This window comes from Salmo salar, chromosome ssa18, assembly GCF_905237065.1.
Source record: "Salmo salar chromosome ssa18, Ssal_v3.1, whole genome shotgun sequence".
Taxonomy (NCBI): Eukaryota; Metazoa; Chordata; class Actinopteri; order Salmoniformes; family Salmonidae; genus Salmo; species Salmo salar.
This window is the reverse complement of record NC_059459.1, coordinates 79095143-79122503: the sequence shown is the minus strand read 5'-3', so window position 1 is coordinate 79122503 and position 27361 is coordinate 79095143. Positions and strand designations below refer to the sequence as shown.

The 27361-nt window shown below is 41.6% G+C and overlaps 3 protein-coding genes across 6 annotated transcripts in view; 2 read left to right on the top strand and 1 right to left on the bottom strand.

Moving 5' to 3' along the window:
- LOC106578120 (oocyte zinc finger protein XlCOF6) overlaps positions 1-6175 on the top strand; it is a 95089-nt gene extending 88914 nt beyond the window's left edge. For both annotated transcript variants that reach the window (XM_045701600.1, XM_014156739.2), the window contains one exon: positions 3657-6175. In XM_045701600.1, coding sequence (XP_045557556.1) covers positions 3657-5020 — 1364 coding nt within the window. In that variant the 3' untranslated portion in view covers positions 5021-6175. The remainder of the gene's footprint in view (positions 1-3656) is intronic.
- The window catches only part of LOC106578122 (zinc finger protein 135), a 160036-nt gene that overhangs the window by 101386 nt on the left and 31289 nt on the right, over positions 1-27361 (bottom strand). The window lies entirely within an intron of this gene.
- The window catches only part of LOC106578119 (zinc finger protein 260), a 116610-nt gene continuing 107532 nt past the window's right edge, over positions 18284-27361 (top strand). The window contains exons 1-3 of one of the 2 annotated variants that reach the window (XM_014156733.2): positions 18284-18559; positions 22316-22756; positions 23672-25392. In XM_014156733.2, the coding sequence (XP_014012208.1) occupies positions 18394-18559; positions 22316-22756; positions 23672-24786 (1722 nt within the window). In that variant the 5' untranslated portion in view covers positions 18284-18393 and the 3' untranslated portion in view covers positions 24787-25392. Of the gene's footprint in view, positions 18560-22315; positions 22757-23671; positions 25393-27361 lie in introns of those variants that run through there. The other variant, XM_014156732.2, reaches the window with a different exon arrangement.

Here is a 27361-nt window from a genome sequence, read left to right as displayed (position 1 = left end):
ATGGGTGTTAATGTTAAGTTCCTCCTCCATTTCTGTTTAATATAAACTCAGCAAAAAAAGAAACGTCCTCTCACTGTCAACTGCGTTTATTTTCAGTAAACTTAACATGTGTAAATATTTGTATGAACATAACAAGATTCAACAACTGAGACATTAAACCCTCTTCAGCGTCTCATCCCGTCAGCGGGATCAAAATCCAGCGAAAAATCATATCGCCATTAGCATAACAAAATTTAATAATTTGAAAAATAAAAATAAAAATAAAAAATTCATTTTATAGATACACCTCTCCTGAATCGACCCACGTCGTCCGATTTCAAAAAGGTTTTACAGGAAAAGCAAATCATTAGATTATGTTAGAGGAGTCCATCGTAAAAAGCAGCAACATAGCCATTTTCCGACCAACCACAAGCATCACAAATAACCAAAAAACAGCTAAATGCAGCACTAACCTTTTACAAACTTCATCAGATGACACACCTAGGACATCATGTTACACAATGCATGCATTCTTTTGTTCAATAAAGTTCATATTTATATATGAAAACAGCATTTTACATCGGCGTCTGACGTTGACTAACTATTTTCCCGTCAAAAGCATCCGATGAAACAGTGCTACAATTTACTGAATTACTATTCGAAAACATGTTTAAAATGTAATATTGTCAATCTAAGATTTATAGATGAATATCTCTTGAAAGCACCTGTCATACCAGATTTAAAAATAACTTTACTGGGTAATCACACTTAGCGATAAAAGGGGATGCGATACTCAGAAAATGAGCTAGTAAATACAGCTCGGCGCCATCTTGGAACAATCGCATATCACATCTAATGTTGTATAATATTGTCAATAATCCCTTACCTTTAGTTGTCTTCATCAGAAAGCACTTCCAGGAATCCCAGGTCCACAACAGATGTATTTTCGGTCGAAAAAGTCCATCCTTTATGTTCCATTAGCTTGCTGTTGTTAGCGCGTCTGAAGGCAGTATCCAAAAGCTCTGCCGGCCGCGGGACAGCCGTGTCAGAAAAAAACAATTTTTTCCCATTTAGGTTCGTTCAAACATGTCAAACGTTGTATAACATAAATCTTCAGGGCCTGTTTCAACAAGAGAGCCAATAAGATTCGACGGGGACGATTTCAATGTGTTTCAAAACGTTTCCAAAGGTGGGGGTAGACAGGGCCGCCGGCGTCATAATGGTGATGGCCCTCCCGCTGTGACCAATTTCCAACGCGTCTCATTCACTGAGTTTCGACAGTAGAAGGCTCAAAACACTTTGTAAAGACTGGCGACATCTTGTGGAAGCAATAGGATGTGCTCAAATAACGATAGTTCACGGTGTGAATAATAGGCAACGACGTGAAGTTGAGTCCAGAATTCAGAATTCCACTTCCTGTTTCAATCGGTCTCGGGGTTTTGACTGCCATATGAGTTCTGTTATACTCACAGACACCATTAAAACAGTTTTAGAAACTTTAGGGTGTTTTCTATCCACAGGTATTAATTATATGCATATCCTAGCTTCTGAGTTTGATTAGTAGGCCGTTGAAAATGGGCACGAATTTTTTCCAAAATGCGCTGTGGCCCCCCCTATCCTAGGGTAACGTCAAGATACTGACTGTTACTTTTGATTTTGACCCCCCCTTTGTTCAGGGAAACATTATTCCATTTCTGTTAGTCACATGTCTGTGGAACTTGTTCAGTTACTGCAGTGTGTCTCCTCCACATGGACTGCACCAGATTTGCCAGTTCTTGCTGTGAGATGTTACCCCACTCTTTCACCAAGGCACCTGCAAGTTCCCGGATATTTCTGGGGGGAATGGACCTAGCCCTCACCCTCCGATCCAACAGGTCCCAGACGTGCTCAATGGGATTGAGATCCGGGCTCTTCGCTGGCCATGGCAGAACACTGACATTCCTGTCTTGCAGGAAATCACGCCCAGAACGAGCAGTATGGCTGGTGGCATTGTCATGTTGGAGGGTCATGTCATGATGAGCCTGCAGGAAGGGTACCACATGAGGGAGGAGGATGTCTTCCCTGTAACGCACAGATTTGAGATTGCCTGCAGTGACAACAAGCTCAGTCCGATGATGCTGTGACACACCGCCCCAGACCATGACGGACCCTCCAACTCCAAATCGATCCCGCTCCAGAGTACAGGCCTCGGTGTAACACTCATTCCTTAGATGATAAATGCAAATCTGACCATCACCCCTGGTGAGACAAAACCGCGACTTGTCAGTGAAGAGCACTTTTTGCAAGTCCTGTCTGGTCCAGTTACGGTGGGTTTGTGTTCATAGGCGACGTTGCTGCCGGTGATGTCTGGTGAGGACCTGCCTTACAACAGGCCTACAAGCCCTCAGTCCAGCCTCTCTCAGCCTATTGAAGACAGTCTGAGCACTGATGGAGGGATTGTGCATTCCTGGTGTAACTCAGGCAGTTGTTGTTGCCATCCTGTACCTGAGTCACTGGTGCTTCCTAGTTTATTTTTTGCTTGTAAGCAGGAATCGGAAGGATAGAATTATGGTCAGATTTGCCAAATGGAGGGCGAGGGAGAGCTTTGTGTGCGTTTCTGTGTGTGGAGTATAGATGGTCCAGAATTATTTTCCCTCTGGTTGCACATGTGACATGCTGATAGAAATTTGGTAAAACGGATTTAAGTTTCTCTGCATTAAAGTCCCCGGCTACTAGGAGCGCCGCCTCTGGGTGAGCGTTTTGTTGTTTGCTTATGGAGGAATACAGCTCATTCAATGCTGTCTTACTGACTGAGTTTCAGGAACCTGAGCTTCTTCTCTACTTCTTCACATCTGGTCAATTTCCTGTTTTACCTTTTTGATTCTCACATAAATATAAGGAGGGTCTTTGAGATGACTGTGAGATCGTTCTAAACTTCCTAATGTTTCCTGTAATTTAAGCAGTTTCTGTGCTTTAATATTTTTCTTGAGATGATGTGGCTGTGATCTTCTTCCCTCTAATAACCGCATTAGCTGCATCCCACAATGTAGCAGGGGATATTTCTCCAGACGTTCATTTCTGTCTTTTATTGATTCCTTGAATGCTGGATCATTCAGCATGCTTGAATTAATCCTCCATATAGTATTTCTTGGTTTGTGATTTGAGGTGTAGAGTTAGGTAAACTCTATTATAATTAAGTCGCTCTGCCGGATCCTACAATCCTTAAGCCTGTTCCTTTCTGCACTTTACATGGAAAAAGTCATCTAACCTGGGGTATTCAGTGAGGGGGGGGGCCTGAGTAAAAAGTATATTCTCTATCTGACATGTGGAAGTTGTGCCATACATCAAGCAGTCCTATATCTTGTATTCGTACAGTTTCTTGACTCTCGCTATTAATCACCGAAATTAAAGCTAGACAGTCAGGGAACATCGAACATAAATAAAAAAACATGCATCAAAGACTATTTTTGGCTCATTTTGACAGCGAGGAAATATAACACATTTTCCCTGCGGACCTCGTTGAAGACCGAATGAGGCCCCGGGACTAAATGACTTGGACACCCTTGGTGTAGATCATGGAGAGCCAATAAAGCAATTTAAAAAATCATAGAGATGTTTTATTCACCTGTATGATTTAAGTGTTCTGTTTAATTCTGTAGTATATAAATAACATCTGTTCCTCCTCTCCTTCCCTCCAGACTCCCTGCAGTTCTCTCTTTCTCTCTCTGAAGAGGAAGTTCCCCCTGAGCAGCAGCACTGTGAGCAGGAGTGGAGCCCCAGTCTGGGACAGGAGGACCCAGAGACCACACAGATTAAAGAGGAACAAGAGGAAGTCAGGACCAATCAGGAGGAAGAGCAGCTTCAAGGGCTCTTTGATACCAAAGACTCCATATTCACTACTTCCTGTGTAAAAAGTGAATGTGATCAGGAGGACCCACTTCAGTTCTTGACTCTTCCCCAAACCCAGACTGTGGAGAACAGAGAGAGTGACTCTAAACCAGTGGATCTCAAACCTTTTGTCACTGTGACCCACATTAAGGGTCTCTACATTCCCTGTGACCCTCCAGATAATCAAAACAATGCCTCCAGCCACAGCTCAGCTGTAAGCAGCGACACAGTAGGACTTGATAGCAGCCCACCATTGGATCCCAGCCCACCATTGCATCCCAGCCAACCATTGGATCCCAGCCCACCATTGCATCCCAGCCAACCATTGGATCCCAGCCCACCATTGCATCCCAGCCCACCATTGGAGAAACACCTGACCAAACCCAGCACCAGCTCTAGAAAAACTCACTGCTGCGGTGACTGTGGTGAAACATTTGCTCTGAAAGCTGACCTGCAGAGGCATGTGACTCCCACCAAGAAGATACCCAGTGAATGCAGCTTCTGCAAAAAACGCTACAACTCCACCTGTAAACTGAAGGCCCATGTCCGACTCTGTCACGGTGGGAAACCCTGCCCTGTTTGTGGAAAGACCTTCAAACACAAAGGAGTTCTGTCCAGGCACATGAGAATTCACACAGGAGAGAAACCATTTAGCTGTGGCGACTGCGGGACAAATTTCAATCGGAAGGGGCACCTAAACATGCACAAACTTATTCACACAAGAGAGAAATCATTTAGCTGTGGTGATTGTGGGAAAGGCTTCGATCGGATGGCGAACCTAAGGAGGCACAAACTGACTCACACAGGAGAGAAACCTTTTTGCTGTGGTGACTGCGGGAAAAGCTTTAATCTGAAGGGTAACCTAACCAAGCACAAACTGACTCACACAGGAGAGAAACCTTTTAGCTGTGGTGACTGCGGGAAAAGCTTTAATCTGAAGGGTAACCTAACCAGGCACAAACTGACTCACACAGGAGAGAAACCTTTTAGCTGTGGTGACTGCGGGAAAAACTTTTATCTGAAGGGTAGCCTAACCAGGCACAAAATGACTCACACAGGAGAGAAATCTTTTATCTGTGGTGACTGTGGGAAAAGCTTCAATCAGACGGTGGACCTAAGGAGGCACAAACTGATTCACACTAGAGATAAACAACATGGCTGCTCAGTCTGGTAAAAGATTCTCTCAGAAGAATAATCTGCTGAGGCATGTGGATAAAGTCCACAAAGGAATAAAACAGGACAGAAACTGAAAGAGGAAAGAGCATTAGGACAAAGAGATTGTCTGTTAAGTGAGTAAAGGATGTGGACTAATGGCTTAGGAAGCAACAGTGATATGGCCCTCATCAAATATGCAGACGACATGGCTCTGGTTACTTGCCTGGAGGTCAAGTCCATCTCCAGCTACTCCCAGTTAATTTACTGCCTCTTGACGTGGTTTGACAATATCTTAGGAGCTCAGTCTGGGTCTCAACTTACTATTTAGACTCAGAATAGTAGAATACACCAGGTCCAATTTAGACATTTGGTTGTGCATCAGCAGTTTGTTTGTCAGTGACAGTCACTCAGTTAGCGATGTCAGCTAACAATTTTTAGATTGGAAGTTAGTCTAGCCAGCTAACCTTAGTAGTAATCATGGCCAAATAGCGACCGGGCAAGGCACGTTGATTTTGTTTGTCATTCTCACTCAGATGTCATTAACATTAAATAAGTTATTACAAAATGTGTAGAATTGTAGGAAATTAGCTTTAAAACTGCAAAAGAAAATCTCCACCCCATGGCAAAATGGTGGGGGCACCCCAACCAAATCTCTTAGGGCCCCAAAAGACTAGAGCCGGCCCTGGATTTACTTTTGTCAAACACATTTATTTGGTTTGAATGATACTAATGATCAAACATTGCAGACTTCCCCTTTTATCCCCACCCCTCTGAAAGAGACACATACAGTGCATTCAGAAAGTATTCAGACCCCTAAACTTTTTCACATTTTGTTATGTTACAGCCTTATTCTAAAAATCTATCTATACATTATACTCCATAATGACAAAGCTTAAACAGGTGAGTTAAGACACATTGACTCCTTGGTCAAGGAGGTGGCCAACAACCTGATGCTCACTCTGACAGCGCTCCAGAGTTCCTCTGTGGAGATGAGAGATCCTTCCAGAAGGACAACCATCTCTGCAACACTCACAGGTTCCCTGTTCAAAGTCTCTTGATGTTTTCACGTCATTTAGAAAGAGAAATTCCTGATTGTTTGTTTTGAAATGTGACGAGAAAAGTCTGACCTGGTGTTATTGATTCATAAAAATAAATCTATGAAAATATCTCCTTCCATCTGTCCAAGAGTATTTATCATAGATTGTCCTAATACTGCTAATAAATTATATTGATTTCATCTTTCAGGAAGTAATGATATACAGTCGACTCCTGATAAGTGTATTTTGTATAAGTGTAAACTCTGTTTTAAGTGAACTACAGTGTTCTTCCAGCCCCAATTCAACAACATTCTTTCTCTCTTTAACTGCATTCTCTGGTTTAGTGCACGCTGTCACATCAGTCCCAAGCCGTAGCAGCTGTCAAGTCACCTATCTTACAATTAGTTCTGTCTTTTTATTAAATGATCCTATATCACCACCCTGTTACTCATTACAACTATTTCCCCTCATTGTAGTTATCCATTATCACTGGGCTGTACCTTAGTTAAACCCTGTAGAAAAGGTCTTCCTGCTCCCCTCTTCTCTACCCAACTTCCCCTCCCAGTAAGTGGTCATGGGTAACTGCATATGGAGGACCAAACCTGCTGGAATTAGAATTCAATAAATGCACATACAAGTAGGAAATTTAAGATGAAATCCATGATATGCTGCTGTACACCATAAAACACAACAACAAAAAATAGATGGAACATTGTCCAGGCTTGATGCAGAAACAGGTGAACAGTTATGGAACACTGAGCCATTGACTGCCTGCCTGCCCCAGGTGACTGTGTTATGACTGTGTTGCTTTTGGCAATAAGGCACCGGACTGCAGCCATATTTACACTTACGCCATTTAGCAGACGCTCTTATCCAGAGAGACTTACAAATTGGTGCATTCACCTTATGATATCCAGTGGAACAACCATTTTACAATAGTACATCTATAAATATAAATGCAGTATTGATCCATGTTTCATGCACAGGGGCTGAGTATTTTTGTCTGTAAAATAAAGCCCTTTTGTGGGGAAAAACTCATTCTGATTGGGTGGGCCTGGCTCCCCAGTGGGTGGGCCTGGCTGCCAAGTGGGTGGGCCTATGCCCTCCCAGGCCCACCTATGGCTGCACCCCTGCTCAGTCATGTGAAATCCATCTATTAGGGTCTAATGGATTTATTTCATTTGACTGGTTTCCTTCTATGAACTGTAACTCAGTAAAATCGTTGAAATTGTTGCATTCATATTTTTGTTCAGTATAGTTTATTTAGTCTGATCAGTGGAACAATTCTCATTCTTAACAATGGGCTAAAATGTAGGGTAATCACTGTGCTATGTTGGGTATGGCGTATGGGTTATCCTGCGTTGGTGTCTTATCATCAAAGTGAAACAAACTTTTTGGGGGGGCTTGTTTAAGTTTTTGAGGCAATTTCTTTAAGCTTCGTTGTCATTTGGGAGGTGATGGAAACGACCATCTTTGAGGAACATTCTGATTTAGTTTTAGGTTTATGGTCGAAGCAATTTAAGCCAATCATTACGTTTTGTTTGGTTGTATGTACAACCACGAACATCACATGTTGTCCCCGAGCTCCGTAACATTTTAACATCTAACGAGTGAATATCTCATTATTGCTTATCCCCGTTGGCTAGCTTCTAAAACCAAAAAATACCACCAGTCAACCCAGTACTTCGCTAATTCCTCCGGAAGTACCACCCATAATCGTTTCCCCAGTAACCTCCCCAGGAAACTTGTGGAAAGAAAGCTAGCTAAGTTAATTACATATCACCAGATACCTAACTTCATATTAGCTAGCTATCTTGATGTATTTATCTCTGTAAAAAACAAACTTCAAATGCATTTCCAGGTAGCTAACAGCCATGGAGAAGGGTGAACGGATAGCACCCCCAACTGTAAGAGAGGAGGCTATTCTGTATAGGGCAGGTACTTGTGTAGTTCCAGTCCCTAGAAGTGAGGACGGAGATAATAGTAACATAATATTCAGTGCGGTGTATAAGGAAGTCTGTTTCTTGTGAGGTTTTCTGTCCTCAGATACAGAGAGCTATGAAAGCCTGTCTACAGATGAAGAGGACCCAATGAAGAGCAGTGGTTCTCAGTCCTGGTCCTGGGGACTCAAAGGGGTGCACATTTTTGTTTTTACCTTAGGACTGCACAGCTGATTCAAGCTTCAAGTGGTATTTATGTATTCATTTGTGATGCTATCCTTGATATGATCCTGTTATTGTCACATGCTACACATCCACATGTGTGTCCACATGCATCTATCACTCCAATGTTATCATGATTTGTTATCAGGGATATTATACTTTAGTAATCCACAATGACCTGGTGATGTAAAAGTCTAATAATGACATTATCTTCCATATTCCTACATATACCTTGTAAATGGAGATTCTTTCAAAACGATTACCTAGTTACCGTGTAGGGCACTGCAAGGTTTGGTTGACCAGGGCCGTCTGGGACTGCCTCCTGGAGGAATTCAGGTGTGTGAAGGCTACCTGTGTCCTTCATAACTTCATGAGGATGGACATGAGGACCAGGAGGAGATCTGCAGCTCGCCGCCGTGTGCCAGAGGAGGAGTCTGCTGCTCTGCAGGATGTTTCAAGGACGGGGTCCAACAACGCAGCAAGAGAGGCAATCTGTGTGCGGGAGATCTTCACCTCCTACTTCTTCGAAGAGGGTGCTGTTCCCTGGCAACACCATAGACTACACTATGCACAACCAAAGGCTCTTTTAAGAGCCATTCACATTGCAATGAGCGTATTTTTCCATTTACTGAGCTATGTTAACTGCAGTTATTCAATACCTAGTTTCTCTCCCTTTAATTTTTACCTCTCAGGTGAGGGTGCTGTTCAGGTAAGGGTGTGATGTCTGTAGAAAAACAAAACAGGCTATTTTAAGTCACCCATATTGAATTTTTGTTTAACCTGTGTCCTTCATAACTTGGATCTGCAGCTCGCCGCTGTGTGCCAGAGGAGAAGTCTGCCGCTCTGCAGGATGTTTCAAGGATTAGTTTCAAGAATAGTAAGACACTTCATTATTTCTATAACTATGTTATATTGTTTGTCCTTGTGTGTCTGTGCATGTTTTTCAGCATGAAGTACTCACTTAGTGTGGACACCAGGTGAGGCCACACACAGATTCCTGTTGAACACTGTCTCTTTAACTACCGTAATTTCCGGACTATTAAGCGCACCTGAATATAAGCCGCACCCACTGAATTTTTTTAAAAGTATTATTTTGAACATAAATAAGCCGCACATGTCTATAAGCCGCAGGTGCCTACCGGTACATTAAAACAAATTAACTTTACACAGGCTTTAACGAAACATGGCTTGTAACAAAAATAAATAGGCTTTAACGAAACACGACTAGTAACAAAAATAAATAGGCTTTAACGAAACACGGCTTGTAACAAAAAATAATTTGCAGTAAACAGTAGCCTACCAAGAAAGTCATTGGTCACTATCTTCCTCCTCCTGTGCACTGAAACCACTGAAACCATCTCCTTCGGTGTCGGAGTTGAATAGCCTCAGAATTGCTTCATCCGATATTGGATCGTTTTCCTTGTCGCTCTCGTCACTTTCATCCGGAGGCAAATCCCCCGCTGAGCCCTCTTCAACACGCAGCAGTCCAGCCTTTCGAAACCCGTTGATGATAGTGGATTTTTTTGACAATGCTCCACGCTGTCAGGACCCACTGGCAGACTTGACCATAAGTTGCTCTTCGCATGCGGCCCGTTTTAGTGAAGGATTTCTCCCCACTTGTCATCCAAGCCTCCCGCTGAACACGGAGCGCCACCTTAAATGCACGATTTACACTGATGTCGAGTGGCTGCAAATACTTTGTTGTGCCCCCAGGAATCAGGGTGACAAAATGACTACCGTAATCAGAATGATGGGAGGTTTGAGAGCGCTCGATTTAATCTAAACAGTAAACAATAAAGATGTTTGACCCTAACCCGTTCGGCAATTTCATTGGTCTAATGAAAGCTTCATGCCGCAAAAAAACTGAGCACGTCACAGAATGTGTTTTTTTGGAGAAAAAAAATTGAAAGCGGGAAAAATCCATATATTAGCCGCGTCATTGTTTAAGCCGCGACGTTCAAAGCCTGGGAAAAAAGTTGCGACTTATAGTTCGGAAATTACGGTAATACCTAGCTAGCTAGAAATTACGGTACCTTATTTTCTCAATAACAGTCTCTCCTTCACTTTATCCATCTCTCCCCTTCTCCCTAAATCCTCTAGGTTATATCAGCTGTGTCGGTGAACCCCTCCTGCATCTGAACTGGCTACATAGAGGGCACAGCATGATCAGAGGTGAGAGGTCACTTGGCCGGGTCAACAAGAAGTATTATTAAAGAGATGCTTTACATTGAAATACAGATAGAGATGCAGTAGTCCCAGAGTTAATGATCCAAGGTCAGTTTTGCATTTCACCTCCTGATGATTATGCTGACTGACAGTGTTAGAATAAAAAATAAAAACACAAGGCTTAAACATGCTCTCTCTCCATCTGTCTCTCGTCTGCAGGTATGTTTTGATGTGAGAGAGGATGCAAACCCCCAGTCCTGTCATCGCCACCTCACCCAGCCCAGGGCTGGTTAGGAGACACCACTAGAGACGCTATTATGTAATTGTGATGAACTGAGAGAATATTAGGGTAGCACTGTGATTCATTAATTATATTCTGTCTACCCTGATCCTCTGTTCTTACCTCGTTCCCTTTTTGTCTTTTAAATCTCTCTCACCACCTCCTCTTTCTTCCTCTGTTTTTATAATGCACACCAGATGTGCATTCAAGTACAGATTGAACTTGTATTTATAATATAATATTACAATTATAGTATTTATAATGCATGTATTTATAACCCTTGGATAATGAACTTCTTTCAATAAAGTGTTTCACATTCTCTACTGGTGGAAATTAAGTCTCTCATTTGGTGAAATATTACACCAATCCTTTTGTTTTTACACTGCTGCTGCTACTCACTGTTTATTATCTATCACTTTACACTTTACAAATGACTTCAACTAATCTGTACCCCCGCACATTGACTCGGTACAGGTACCCCCTGTATATAGACTCGTTATTTGGGGCGGTAGGTAGCCTAGTGGTTAGAGCATTGAGCCAGTAATCGGAAAGTCGCTAGATCGAATCCCCGAGCTGACAAGGTAAACATCTGTCAATCTGCCCCTGAACAAGGCAGTTAAACCCACTGTTCCTAGGCTGTCATTGTACATAAGAATTTGTTCTTAACTGACTTGCCGAGTTCAATAAATACAAATTGTTATTTAATTTTCTTGTGTTACTTTATGATTTTCTCACTTTAGTTTATTTAGTAAATATTTTCTTAACTCTTTCTTGAACTGCATTGTTGGTTAAGGGCTTGTAAGTAAGCATTTCACGGTAAGGTCGACACCTGTTGTATTCGGCACATGTGACAAATACAATTTGATTTGATTTATCAGATCAATGCAAATGAAGGAAATTAAATATTGAGATGAACCGGTTTTTAGAGTATTTACATGATGCATAAGAAGTGTTGTGTACTGTTTTTAAAATTATATTTCTGTATATATGAATTACAAATCAGCCTTTAACTAGTTAAATCATGTTTCTAGTCAATTGCATAGTTACAATGTGTAACCATTGATGTCCCTGGTCGGTATAAACTGTTGAAGTGTATAATTGTAATACATACAAGCAGACACAGCATCCTTCAAAGACTGGAATGTGATACTCCTGGTATTGGATATGACTGAAAAATAATGTTACAGATATTCATACCTGAACTACACCTTTATTTGCCAAGGTAGAATACATGATCAGTGAATATATTACACGTAGAGGCTACAATGTAGGGATTATCATGCATGGTAATAACTGTATGTATATACGACTTGCTGCCAACAGCCCGTTCCATCCCATCCCATTATGTTCTATTGGGTTGAGCTCTGGGGACTGACCAGGCCGGTCAAGTAAACTGAACTCACTGTCATGTTCCAGGCCATGTTTTTCCACTGCTCAGTTGTCCAGTGGTGGTGATGGTGTGATCACTGGAGCCGCTTCTTCTTGTTTTTAGCTGATAGGAGTGGAACCCGGTGTGGTCGTCTGCCATCTAGCTTCCAGGTCAGTAGCTTCTGCACCACATCTCACACACACACACACACACACACACACACACACACACACACACACACACACACACACACACACCAACTAACACTCATTAGCCTAATTGACTGACTCTATTAGCCAAATAATGTTCTTGTCATACTTTGTGTGTTATAAATAAAAAATGTTTACCTTTACTTTACCAGGTAAGTTGACTGAGAACACATTCTCATTTACAGCAACAACCTGGGGAATAGTTACAGGGGAGTGGAGGGGGGATGAAGTGCCATGACATCTTTTATTGACCACAGAGAGTCAGGATACCCGTTAAATGTCCCATCCGAAAGACGACACACTACACAGGACAATGTCCCCAATCCCTGCCCTAACATACACAGGGCATTAGGAAAGCATTCAATCCCCTTGACTTTTTTGTTACGTTATATCCTCATTAAATCGTTTTTTTCCCCTCATCAATTGTCACGGCTGTCGTATGAATTGGACCAAAACGCAGCGGGAACGTGTAAACTCATCTTCTTATTTTATTATTAAAGAAGGAAAACAAAAGAAACACGTATACGAAAACAACAAATGACACTAAACATCAGTTTATTTTTTATTATAGTTTTACCCATCAGGTGCATGAACACAAAACAGGAAATAACTACCCACAAATCCCATAGAAAAAACACCCCTCTTAAATAGGACCTTCAATTAGAAGCAACGAGGAGCAGCTGCTTCCAATTGAAGGTCAACCCAAAAAACACCACATAGAAATAGACATACTAGAACTAACATAGAAATAGACATACTAGAACTAACATAGAAATAGACTAACAAGAACATAGCCCAACAAACCCCGAAACATTCTAAACAAACACCGACCTGCCACGCTCTGACCAAACTACAATAACAAACAACCTATTTTACTGGTCAGGACGTGACATCAATCTACACACAATACCCCAAAATGACAAAGCAAAAATAGTTTTTTTTAACGTTTTTGCAAATGTCAAAAAAAATAATAATAGCGGAAATAGTATATTGACATAAGTATTCAGACCCTTTACCCAGTACTTTGTTGAAGCACCTTTGGCAGCGATTACAGCTTCGAGTCTTCTTGGGTATGATGCTACAAGCTTGGCACACCTGTATTTGGGGAGATTCTCCCATTCCTCTCTGCAGATCCTCTCAAGCTCTGTCAGATTGGATGGGGAGCATCGCTGCACAGCTATTTCCAGGTCTCCAAAGAGATGTTAGATTGTGTTCAAGTCCGGGCTCTGGCTGGGCCACTCAAGGACATTCAGAGACTTGTCCCGAAGCGTTGTCTTGGCAGTGTGCTTAGGGTCGTTGTCCTGTTGAAATGAATCTTCGCCCCAGTCTGAGGTCCTGAGAGCTCTGGAGCAGGTTTTCATCAAGGATTTATCTGTATTTTGCTCAGTTCATCTTTCCCTCAATCCTGACAATCCCAGTCTCTGGCGCTGAAAAACATACTCACAGCATGATGCTGCCACCACCATGCTTCACCGCAGTGATGGTGCCAGGTTTCCTCCAGACGTGAAGCTTGGCATTCAGGCCAAAGAGTTCAATCTTGGTTTCATCAGACCAGAGCATCTTGTTTCTCATGGTCTGAGAGTCTTTAGGTGCCTTTTGGCAAACTCCAAGCGGTCTGTCAAGTGCCTATTACTGAGGAGTGACCTACCGTATTGCCACTCTACCATAAAGGCCTGATTGGTGGAGTGCTGCAGAGATGGTTGTCCTTCTGGAAGGTTCTCCCATCTCCACAGAGGAACTCTAGAGCTCTGTCAGAGCGACCATCAGGTTCTTGGTCACCTCCCTGACCAAGGCCCTTCTCCCCCTCATTGCTCAGTTCCAATCCTGTCTCGGAGCGCTACGGACAATTCCCTCGACCTCATGGCTTGGTTTTTGCTCTGACATGCACTGTCAACTGTGGGACCTAATATAGAAAGGTGGGTGCCTTTCCAAATCATGTCCAATCAATTGAATTTACTACAAGTGGACTCCAATCAAGTTGCAGAAACATCTCAAGGAAGATCAATGGAAACAGGATGTACCAGAGCTCAATTCCGAGTCTTAAAGCAAAGGATCTAAATACTTGTCATAATGGGGTATTGTGATGTCATTATGGGGTATTGTGTGTAAATTGATGAGGAACATTTTTTATTTCATCCATTTTAGAACAAGGATGTAACGTATCAATATCTGGAAAGGGAAGGGGTCTGAATACTTTCCGAATGCACTGTATATACATACAGTATGTCTATCACCGATAAGCTACTCAGGAAGAAGAAGAAAATGCCCATATTAATATATGTAGCCTTAGAAATAAGGTTCATGAAATCAATAACTTGCTAACATCAGATAACATTCATATATTTGCCATTCTCTGAGACTCACTAAGGATTATTCCTTTGATGATACAGCAGTAGCAATACAGGGATATAACATCTACAGAAAATGCTGGAATGTTTCTGGTGGAGGTGTTGCTGTGTTGTTCAGAGACATATTCCTGATCATCTTAGAGGAACTCATGTCTAACGCTTTTGAAGTGTCGTGGTTGCAGGTTCATCTGCCTCATCTAAAGCCTCTTCTTTTGGGTGGTGCTGTTATAGGCCACCAAGTGCTAACATTCATTATCTGGATAATATGTGTGCAATGCTTGATAATGTGTGTGGACGTTAACACAGAGGTCTGTTTTCTAGGTGACCTGAATATAGACTTGTTTTGTTTTTATCAATCTGTCTGCTCAAAATGTAGCTGCTCACTGTAACCAGTGCCTGTAATCTGGTTCAGGTTAATAATCAACCCACCAGGGTTTTACAAACAGAACAGGAACTATATCATCCATTAGTATTGATCACATGTTTTACTAATGCTACAAAACCTGCTCTAAAGCTGTACCCATTGGATGTACTGACCATAATATAGTAGCCATATCTAGGAAAGCCAAAGTTCCAAAGGCTGGGCCTAAAATTGTCTATAAGAGATCACACAAAACGTTCTGTACTAATTACTATGCAAAATGTAAAAAAATATATGTGTTGGTCTGATGTGTGCAATTAGGAGCATCCAGACGCTGCACTTTATTCATTTATGAAATTGCTTCTTCTAGTTACTAATAAGCATGCACCCATTAAGAAAATTACTGTAAAAACTGCAAAATCCCAGTGGATTGATGAAGAATTTAAAAAATATCTCGTTGAGAGCGATGATGCAAAAGGAATGGCAAACAAGTCTGTCTGCACAGCCGATTGGCAAACGTAATGTAAATTGAGAAATCATGTCACTAAACTAAACAAAAAGAAGAAGAAACTGAACTATGAAACAAAGATAAATTATACAGTGAAATGGATAAAAAGCTTTGCAAAATTTTAAATGAAATGATGGGCAGAAAGACTAATTCAACTCCATCGTTCATTGAGTCAGATGGCTCAACACCTTTTGATGTTGCCAATTACTTCAATGAATATTTCATTGGCAGAATGAGCAAACTTAAGCATGAAATGCCAACAACAAAATGTGAGCCATCATTTTCTGGCGTAAAATTATTAATAATGAAGGAAAAGCATTATAATTTTGAATTTTGTAAAGTTAGTGTGGGTGACGTGGAAAAAGTGTTGTCCATCAATAATGAGAAACCACCTGGTATTGACAACTTTGATGGAAAGATACTGAGGATGGACCAATCAGCTTGATGCCGGCCCTTAGCAAACATATATTTTTTTTTAAAATGGTCTTGACCAGATACAATGCTATTTCTCTGGAAACAAATGAACAACAGACTTTAAGCATGGTTATAGAGAGGGGCATTCAATATGTACTGCAAGGACACAAATGACTGATGATTGGTTGAAAGAAATTGATAATAAGAGGATTGTGGGAGCTGTACTGTTAGATTTCAGTGCAGCCTTTGATATTATTGACCATAACACAACAAAAATTGTGTTACAGCTTTCGAACTTCTGTCATATTGTCGATTCAGAGCCATCTATCTAATAGAACACATAGGGTTTTCTTTAATGGAAGTTTCTCTAATGTTAAACATGTAAAGTGTGGTGTACCGCAAGACAGCTCTCTTGGCCCTCTACTATTTTAAATGTTTTACTAATGACCTGCCACTGGCATTATACAAAACCTGTGTGTCCTTGTATGCTGTTGATTCAACCCTGTACGTACCCACAGCTAGTGAGATCACTGCAACACTAAACACAGAGTTGCAGTCAGTTTTAGAATGGGTGGCCTGTAATAAACTAGTCCTGAACATCTCTAAAACTAAGAGAATTGCATTTGGTACAAATCACCTCAGCTGAATCTGGTCATGAATAATGTGGCTATTGAGCAAGTTGAGGAGACTAAATTACTTAGTGTCATCTTGGATTGTAAACTGTCATGGTCAAAACATTTGGATTCATTGTTTGCGAAGATGGGGAGAGGTCTGTCCGTGATAAAGAGAGGCTCTGCTTTTTTGACATCACACTCCACAAATAAAGACCTGCAGGCTCTAATCTTATTTTATCTTGATTACTGCTCAGTCATGTGGTCAGGTGCTGCAAAGAAGGACCTAGAAAACGGCAGCTGGCCCAGAACAGGACACATTTTGCTCTTCACTGTAATCAGAGGGCTAATATCAATCATATGTATGCCAGTCTCTCTTGGGTAAAAGTAGAGGAGGGACTGATGGCATCACTTCTTGTTTTTATAAGAAACATGAATGTGTTGAAAATTCCAAATTGTTTGAATGGTCAATTTACACACAGTACTGACACACACACTTACCCCACCAGACATGCCACCAGGGGTCTTTTCACAGTCCACAAATCCAGAACAAATTTAAGAAAGCGTACAATGTTATATAGAGCCATAATTGTATGAAGCTCCCATCTCAGATAGCTCAAATGAACAGCAAACATGGTTTCAAAAAACATAAAGCAACACCTCAAGACACAAAGCCTCTCCCCTATTTCACCTAGATATTATGTGTGTATGTATTTCGCTGCAGCTAATGGAGATCCTAATAAAATACCAAAGAATTGTTATTATGTCTCCAGAGATATAGGTGGCTGTTCTTGATTTGGAGGGGTGGTAGCATTAAATTATTCAAATTTGTCATGACTTTGTCAATCAGCTTGTTATTAAAAGCGTCTTAATTATTGTTTAGTGTTTCTGTATCGATATGGACTTTATAAAAATCTACAAACTTGGAAGCTGGTCCTAGCTGTTTACACTCAAGCATATTTAAAGGCTGTATAGGTCATATACATCTTGAATTCATCTGTATGATTCAGGTGTTCTATTTACTTCTGTGGTATATACCGTAGATTACCTCTACCCTCCCCTCCTTCCCTCCAGACTCCCTGCAGCTCTCTCTCACTATCTCTGAAGAGGAGGTTCCCCCTGAGCAGCAGCACTGTGAGCAGGAGTGGAGCCCCAGTCTGGGACAGAAGGACCCAGAGACCATACAGATTAAAGAGGAACAGGAGGAAGTCAGGACCAGTCAGGAGGAAGAGCAGATTCAAGAGCTGCGGCCTGATATCACTGATATCAATTTCACTCCTTCCTGTTTGAAAAGAGAATGTGATCAGGAAGACACCCTTCAAATTTTGATTTGATTTTAATGACGAGTTAATGATCAAACAGTAAAGAGTATTGTAGGAAATTCATAGGTCTGCTGTTCAAAGTCTGGTTAATTTTTCCCTTCATTAGAAACAGCAATATCTGGTCATTTTATTTAGGTCAGGCTGACGTAACTGATACATGAAATGTAAAACTATTCCAGAAAAGGTATCCTTGCATTTGTCCAAGAGTATTTCCAAGAGTATTTCTCGTAAATTCTGACCTAATGCTTCTCATTCATCATGTTGATTTAATCTTGTATAGAATAATGATAAACTGTTGACTCCCGAGGAAGAATTGATTCTCCCAGATCATCCTATACTGATGATAACCACTGTTTGTCTACATGTAGTCGTCGTTTTCCTTTACTACTGGTCTGTAGGCTGCCTTGCACAGTAAACTCCCATCCAGCTGGCGGCCCTGTTGTGTTTCTGGGTTCATCACCAACTAGAACAAAGAACGTCCTAAGATTCCTTGACTAGAACACGGAAGTAGGAATGGAAACGAGTTTTTTTTGTTCCTTGTGTGGAGTAAAGAAAATACATACTGACTTAACTAAATAGGCTACCCAGCTCTAATTTGACATAAAATGTCTAAACTACAGTTGTTTCATGTGTTTTTAAATGAGCGTTTAACGGCGGCTGCTGTGGATATTTTTGGGGAAGTTGAGAAAACGGTAGTAGAATACCAGGAGGAGAATGATCGGCTACGGAGACTGCTGCGGAGGACACCAGAGATACAACTATGTAGAATAGGTTCGTATGTTGATACTGATAGCTAGCTATAGTTCCACTTTATTGATAAATTGTTGATAAATTGTTAACTGATCACCACTTCATACATGTTTATGAAGTTGGTTTTTAAACTTACCGTGCATGGATAAAAACAGGAAGTGATTTGAATTTATAATTCAAAAATTGATCAAATTTGGAAATAAATAGCTTCTCTTCAATCACTGAGAAGTAATTGAAAATGGATTATAGTTTTTAACTATTGAATTGGCATTATAGTTAACCTAGTCTTGAATTTACTGGCTATAAAATTCAAATTGACCCCAACCCTGATGTCTTAAGCCTGTATAGAGTCCCACAGTGGAGGTGCAATAATACCCATAAAACCTAGCGCTCAAACAGGGAAATGGTTCCAATCGTTTATCCACCATTCATTTTTCCCATAGGGGATTTTAGAACACTTAAAATAAGGACTGTGTTTCATGTAGGCTTACCCTGGCGTGACGTTTTGATAACCATGTAAATCTCAGACAAGGTGACTTTTATCAATGTATTCGTCAGTGGCGGTCAGTGCTGTTTAAGATGGAGGACGATCTTTTTTTATTTTTTATGAGCACGGCTTTATTTCTATTACAGCATATTGGATAACTGTCAATCATATTCCATTCACCCAGCTCAATGTAACATTAATGGGTTTAGGCTACTACATGATACTCACATTTTCCCTATAGCCATCATGAGGTTGCTACAACCTAGCCTATGAATTAAAGTTTACAACATAGATGCACAGGTTGAGAAACATTTTAGGTGACAGACAGCGACACATGTAATACCGCCTTGCACACTCTTGCCTGCAACTAGCTGATCTAGGGTGTAATCATTAATCCAACAGTTGCAAACAAGAGTTTCTATTGGACAAATTCAGGTATGTTTATACCTGTTCTGTTTGCTTCTGTTTAATAAATTCTTTCAACAGAATCTACGGAATGAATACACCCCCTGATCACACGCAAACGCAGTTCACTTTCGTAACAGCAACATGCAAACAGTATGATCACTTTGAACGTTGTAGCTATCATTTCTTCTCGCATTTACGTGCTCTCACCTTTTCCCTTCAGTGCACAACACATCAGCTGTCTGTGACCAGGCAATAAAATCTTTCCAAGCCAAACCTTCATATCATAACCGCTAACTGCTATACACAGCCTACATCGTTGTCACCATTATTAGCTAACATGGGGTCGGCAGGTAGCTTAGTGGTTAGAGCGTTGGGCCAGTAACCAAAAGGTTGCTGGATCGAATCCCCGAGCTGACAAGGTAAAAATCTGTCGTTCTGCCCCTGAACAAGGCAGTTTAACCCACTGTTCCCCAGTAGACCGTATTTGTTCTTGACTGACTTGTCTAGTTAAATTATAACGTCATAGTCAACATAGCTACTAGAGCTAACACGTTAGTAAACCCTCTACAATCATGCAGTACAGTGTAGTGAGCAAGCAGTTTAGCAGTTACACCGGAGGACCCCGGTGGTAATACATTTATAAAGCCAAAAGCTTACCTTGACTTGGAAGAGTTCCATGGTTGGATAGCCCATAGCCAGCTAGCTAATGTAACAGTGTTGCTTCTGTCCCTCTTCTCGCCCCAACCTGGGCTTTAACCATCGACCCTCTGAACACATCAACAACTGCCTCCCACGAAGCATTGTTACCTATCGCTCCACAAAAACCGTGGCCCTTGCAGAGCAAGGGAAAGAACTACTTCATGGTCTCAGAGCGAGTGACGTCACTGATTGAAACGCTATTAGCGCCCACTGCTAACTAGCTAGCCATTTCACACTCGTTACACTAACATAGCATCCATCTCTGTTTGAGCTGGGTGTTTGAGTAGGCGTAACTAGCTAGCTGCATTCGCTAGCTAAGTAGAAGTGATAAATATACGTAATATAGCCAACTCTCTCTCTCTTCTCCTTCATTTTTGAAGATATTAAATCGTTCAAAAGTGTTCAACTATTGTCTTTCTCTCTCTTTGAGTCAACTATTCACCACATGTTATGCAGCGCTAGCTAGCTAGCTAGCTGTAGCTTATGCTTTTAGGATCGGAGAATTAAACTAGTACTATGATTGTGTGGACAACATGTCAGTTCATGCTGCAAGAGCTCTGATAGGTTAGAGGACGTCGTCCGGAAGTTGTCATAATTACTGTGTAAGTCTATGGAAGGGGGCGAGAACAATGAACCTCTGAGGTTTTGTATTGAAGTCAATGTACCCAGAGGAGGACGGAAACTAGCTGTCCTCTGGCTACACCATGGTGTTACCTTAGAGTAGCACGTATAACTGAACACCGCAGCTCAATCAGGTGTAAGAACATTGCAGTGTAGCAGCTCACTTTGTTGAAGCTAATCATCCAATCTCCGCCATAAAAATACACAGGCATTGAGCATGTTGCTCTACCAAGGAGAGGAGGTAACATGGAGATCCTACTAATATAAAGGGAGGCTTACTGGAGATCCTGTCTAAAAACATTGACCCTTTAGTGGTCTGAATATTGACTTTGATCTCAGGCCCTTCTTATGAACATCATATCAAGTATTCATGACATCACCCTGAAGAAGGCACAGTGATGCCCGAAACATTGGTGATTTACCCAATAAATTACTGGGAATTTATATTTGGAGTGTGCGACTCTTTTTATTTTTTTAAATAAATTATTTGGTGACATGGATATATTTTAATATAGTTTTATCTAAAAAGGATAACTTTTTTTTAAATGTTAAACCATTTTTATGAAATTCACTGAGGAGGATGGGCCTCCCCTTCCTCTGAGGAGCCTCCACTGATATTCGTCTCTTTTACTCTCAGATTCGAAAAATGCTAATTAGCATCAAAGTAGATATCATGTGGAACTACAAATCCCAGCAAGCGCCTGCACGTCATCTATAGCTGACTTCTTTTCTAACAGGTATTTTCGTAATTTTAAAAGTCGTACAAGGCAGTTCACAGAATTGTTCATTTAACTACATTTTGCCAGTTTATTCATTACTACATTTAGATGACGTTAGATAGTGAATCCATAGATTCTTACCTTTGCCTCGATTCGGCAGTCCCGTCCAGATCATTATGGTGTTTGTAGTTCTTTATGTTTTGTAGTTCTTTGTGATAGCCACATTAGGAGCTGATTAGCATTTCATTTTTGGGGGGTAAATATAGGTGAATATATTGATAAAGTCACCTTGTCCTAGAGAGATTTAGACAGTTATCAAAACGTCACGCCAGGGTTAGCCTACACGAAACACAATCCTTATTTTAAGTCATTGTAAAATCCCCTATGGGGAAAAATGAATGGTGGAAAAAACAATTAGGACCATTTCCTTGTTTGACCGTTTTATGGTTATAACTAATACTGTGGTTATTTGGTATTTTATTAGGATCCCCATTAGCTGTTGCAAAAGCATCAGCTACTCTTCCTGGTTTCCACATGAAACATGACATCATCCAGAACATTAATAGACAAGAACAGCTCAAGGACAGAACTACAGAAAACATTTTTTAAAAGGCACGTGTAGCCTACATATCCATACATACACAAACACAATATCTAGGTCAAATAGGTGAGATGCATTGTGAGGTGTTACTTTATCTGTTTTTTTAAAACAGGATTGCTTTTCATTTGAGATTGAACAGAGTTCCATGCAACAATGGCTCTTTATAATACCGTACGCTTTCTTGAATTTGTTCTGGATTTGGGGACTGTGGTAACCTCTGCTCCTCCTCTCCGTCCCTCCAGACTCCCTGCAGCTCTCTGTCTCTGAAGAGGAGGTTCCCCCTGAGCAGCAGGAGTGGAGTCCCAGTCTGGGACAGAAGGACCCAGAGCCCATACAGATTAAAGAGGAAGAGGAAGAAGTCAGGACCAGTCAGGAGGAAGAGCAGCTTCAAGGGGTGGAGCCTGATATCATAGAGTTCATATTTACTCCTCCTTGTGTGAAAAGTGAATGTGATCAGGAGGACCCACGTCAAGAAGCCATACTAGCTGAACACCCAACTCTCAGTCCACTGAAAATGTCTAAACTACAGTCGTTTCGAGAGTTTTTAAATGAGCGTTTAACGGCGTTTGCTGCTGTGGAGATTTCCGGGGAATTTGCGAAAGCAGTAGCGGAGTACCAGGAGGAGAATGATCTTCTACGGAGACTGCTGCGGATCACACCTGAGATACAACTATGTAGAATAGGTTTGTATGTACAGATACTGAGAGGTGAATAATGTGGGGCCACGGGTGGCCTATCGAATCCCCAAGCCGACTAGGTGAAAAATCTGTGCACTTGAGTAAGGCACTTAACCCTAATTTCTCAAGTAAATTGCTGCAGATAAGAGCGTCTGCTAAATGACAAACATTTAAAGTGTAATGTATTGTACTTTTGGAGTCATTTTTTAAATTGTAAATAAGAATATAATAAGTTTCTGAACACTTTTACATTCATGTGACTGCTACTATGATTATGGATAATCACAAATAAATGATGAATAATGAAGATCATATCCGTCAAAATCAGGAGTGAAGATCATACACCCCCCTCCTTACCAATAACAGGGGAGGTCAGCATTTTGGGGGGTGATGATCTTTGTTTCTTTTAACTTTCTTTTAACTTTCTCACTTGTCGTCATTGAAGATTCATTCATTATTATCCAGAAGCATAAATAGCACAGCCTCTCTTGACTCCAATGCATTTCATTAGAGACTGTGAGTACGTTTACGTTCACACTAGTAATTCAATATTATATTGATGATGGCAGTAGGCAGAGTACGGCTTCAGTCCTGTAGACCCCTGACTCTGCTCATCTTAAACGCCGTGAGGTCATAATAGAAGTAAGCATACGGTGATCAAAACATCTAGTTTTCTGAGAAATATCTCAAATTATTAGGACGTTTACAAGCTTTATTAAAATATCAAGTTTGGGAGCAGTGAAACTATTTTTATCTGTATTGCACATTATTTTAGCTACTGTTGTTATTTTGGATCGATGCCAATAAAGACATTTTCAATTAAAAAATCATTGAGATCTATAATTCACATTTGTGATTCAAGTGTTCTATTTAATTCTGTAATATATAAATAACATCTGCTATTCCTCTCCTTCCCTCCAGACTCCCTGCAGCTCTCTGTCTCTGAAGAGGAGGTTCCCCCTGAGCAGCAGCACTGTGAGCAGGATTGGAGCCCCAGTCTGGGGCAGGAGGACCCAGAGCCCATACAGATTAAAGAGGAAGTCAGGACCAGTCAGGAGGAAGAGCAGTTTCAAGGGCTCTTTGATACCAAAGACTCCATATTGACTACTTCCTGTGTGAAAAGTGAATGTGATCAGGAGGACCCACTTCAGTCCTTGACTCTTCCCCAAACCCAGACTGTGGAGAACAGAGAGAGTGACTCTAAACCAGTGGATCTCAAACCTCTGTCCAAGCACATGAGGATTCACACAGGAGAGAAGCCATTTATCTGTGGTGACTGTGGGAAAAGCTTTATTCGCAAGGCGCACCTAACCAGGCATAAACTGACTCACACAGGAGAGAAGCCATTCACCTGTGGTGACTGTGGGAAAAGCTTCCGTCTCAAAGGGAACCTAACCACTCATAAACTGACTCACACCAGAGAGAAATCATTTAGCTGTGGTGACTGTGGGAAAAGCTTCCGTCTCAAAGGGAATCTAACCACTCATAAACTGACTCACACAGGAGAGAAACCATTTAGCTGTGGTGACTGTGGGAAAAGCTTCAATCGGAAGGTGAGCCTAACTGAACATAAACTGACTCACACAGGAGAGAAACCATTTAGCTGTGGTGACTGTGGGAAAAGCTTCATTCGGAAGGTGCATCTAACTGAACATCAACTGACTCACACTGGAGAGAAACCATTCACCTGTGATGACTGTGGGAAGCGATTTATTCAGAAGAGGGACCTAAGGAGACATATACTGATTCACACAGGAGAGAAACCATTTAGCTGTGGTGACTGCGGGAAAAGCTTCAATCGGAAGGGGCACCTAACCATGCATAAACTGACTCACACAGGAGAGAAACCATTCACCTGTGGAGACTGCGGGAAACGCTTCAATCGGAAGGGGCATCTAACCATGCATAAACTGACTCACACAGGAGAGAAACCATTCACCTGTGGAGACTGTGGGAAGAGCTTTATTCAGAGGAGGGACCTAAGGAGACATATACTGATTCACACAGGAGAGAAACCATTTAGCTGTGGTGACTGAGGGAAAAACTTCAATCAGAAACAACATGGCTGCTTAGTTTGATAATATCTTAATTCAGAAGACTAATCTGCTAACACGTGAAAAACATCCACAAAGAAAGTAAATGAGGACACAGAGAGGGGACTAAGAGAGTATTGAGATACACCTGTGGACCAACTCTAACTGGTCCTCCTGATCCTGCTCAGTCCAATGTCACAGTAATGATATAATGGGGCTGTTGTCTGAACCTGACAGGTAATGTTGCTACTCTTTGTGTATGAAATGGACAATCTGCAGTTCAGACAACCACCACTTTTTAGGTGAACAACTGAGGGATGGGGTTGGAGAGTTGTGAACATTCAATGTCGTAGTCAGATATGGATACAAGATGTCCAGATGTAATGTAGGATTCCCAATAGGTGGCCCGTTGGGTGATTTTATTTGGCCCCAAGTTTTCTGATTAAAACAAGATAATATACTGCTCAAAAAAATAAAGGGAACACTTAAACAACACATCCTCGATCTGAATGAAATAAATAATCTTATTAAATACTTTTTTCTTTACATAGTTGAATGTGCTGACAACAAAATCACACAAAATAATCAATGGAAATCCAATTTATCAACCCATGGATGTCTGGATTTGGAGACACACTCAAAATTAAAGTGGAAAACCACACTACAGGCTGATCCAACTTTGATGTAATGTCCTTAAAACAAGTCAAAATGAGGCTCAGTAGTGTGTGTGGCCTCCACGTGCCTGTATGACCTCCCTACAACGCCTGGGCATGCTCCTGATGAGGTGGCGGATGGTCTCCTGAGGGATCTCCTCCCAGACCTGGACTAAAGCATCCGCCAACTCCTGGACAGTCTGTGGTGCAACGTGGTGTTGGTAGATGGAGCAAGACATGATGTCCCAGATGTGCTCAATTGGATTCAGGTCTGGGGAACGGGTGGGCCAGTCCATAGCATCAATGCCTTCCTCTTGCAGGAACTGCTGACACACTCTAGCCACATGAGGTCTAGCATTGTCTTGCATTAGGGGGAACCCAGGGCCAACCGCACCAGTAAATGGTCTCACAAGGGGTCTGAGGATCTCATCTCGGTACCTAATGGCAGTCAGGCTACCTCTGGCGAGCACATGGAGGGCTGTGCGGCCCCCCAAAGAAATGCCACCCCACACCATGACTGACCCACCGCCAAACCGGTCATGCTGGAGGATGTTGCAGGCAGCAGAACGTTCTCCACGGCGTCTCCAGACTCTGTCACGTCTGTCACGTGCTCAGTGTGAACCTGCTTTCATCTGTGAAGAGCACAGGGCGCCAGTGGCGAATTTGCCAATCTTGATGTTCTCTGGCAAATGCCAAACGTCCTGCATGGTGTTGGGCTGTAAGCACAACCCCCACCTGTGGACGTTGGGCCCTCATACCACCCTCATGGAGTCTGTTTCTGACCGTTTGAGCAGACACATGCACATTTGTGGCCTGCTGGAGGTTATTTTGCAGGGCTCTGGCAGTGCTCCTCCTGCTCCTCCTTGCACAAAGGCGGAGGTAGCGGTCCTGCTGCTGGGTTGTTGCCCTCCTACGGCCTCCTCCACGTCTCCTGATGTACTGGCCTGTCTCCTGGTAGCGCCTCCATGCTCTGGACACTACGCTGACAGAGATAGCAAACCTTCTTGCCACAGCTCGCATTGATGTGCCATCCTGGATGAGCTGCACTACCTGAGCCACTTGTGTGGGTTGTAGACTCCGTCTCATGCTACCACTAGAGTGAAAGCACTGCCAGCATTCAAAAGTGACCAAAACATCAGCCAGGAAGCATAGGAACTGAGAAGTGGTCTGTGGTCCCCACCTGCAGAACCACTCCTTTATTGGGGGTGTCTTGCTAATTGCCTATAATTTCCACCTGTTGTCTATTCCATTTGCACAACAGCATGTGAAATTTATTGTCAATCAGTGTTGCTTCCTAAGTGAACAGTTTGATTTCACAGAAGTGTGATTGACTTGGAGTTACATTGTGTTGTTTAAGTGTTCCCTTTATTTTTTTAAGCAGTATATATAGAATTACATTTTTTTGGTTCGTTGTTGGATATTTATTTTATTCATTTAGGGAATCTGTTCCCAAGTATTCCCACGTGTAAATAGATTTACAGTACCAGTCAAAAGTTTTAGAACACCTACTCTACATTGTAGAATAATAGTGAAGACATCACAACTATGAAATAATACATATGGAATCATGTAGTAACCAAAAGTGTTAAACAAATCAAAATATATTTTATATTTGAGATTCTTCAATTTAGCCACCCTTTGCCTTGACGACAGCTTTGCACACTTGGCATTCTCTCAACCAGCTTCATGAGGTAGTCACCTGGAATGCATTTCAATTAACAGGTGTGCCTTGTTAAAAGCTAATTTGTGGAATTTCTTTCCTTAATGCATTTGAGCCAGTCAGTTGTGTTGTGACAAGGTAGGGGTGGTATACAGAATATATCCCTATTCGGTAAAATATCATGTCCATATTATGGCAAGAACAACTCAAATAAGAAAAGAGAAATGACAGTCCATCATTACTTTAAGACATGAAGGTTAGTTAA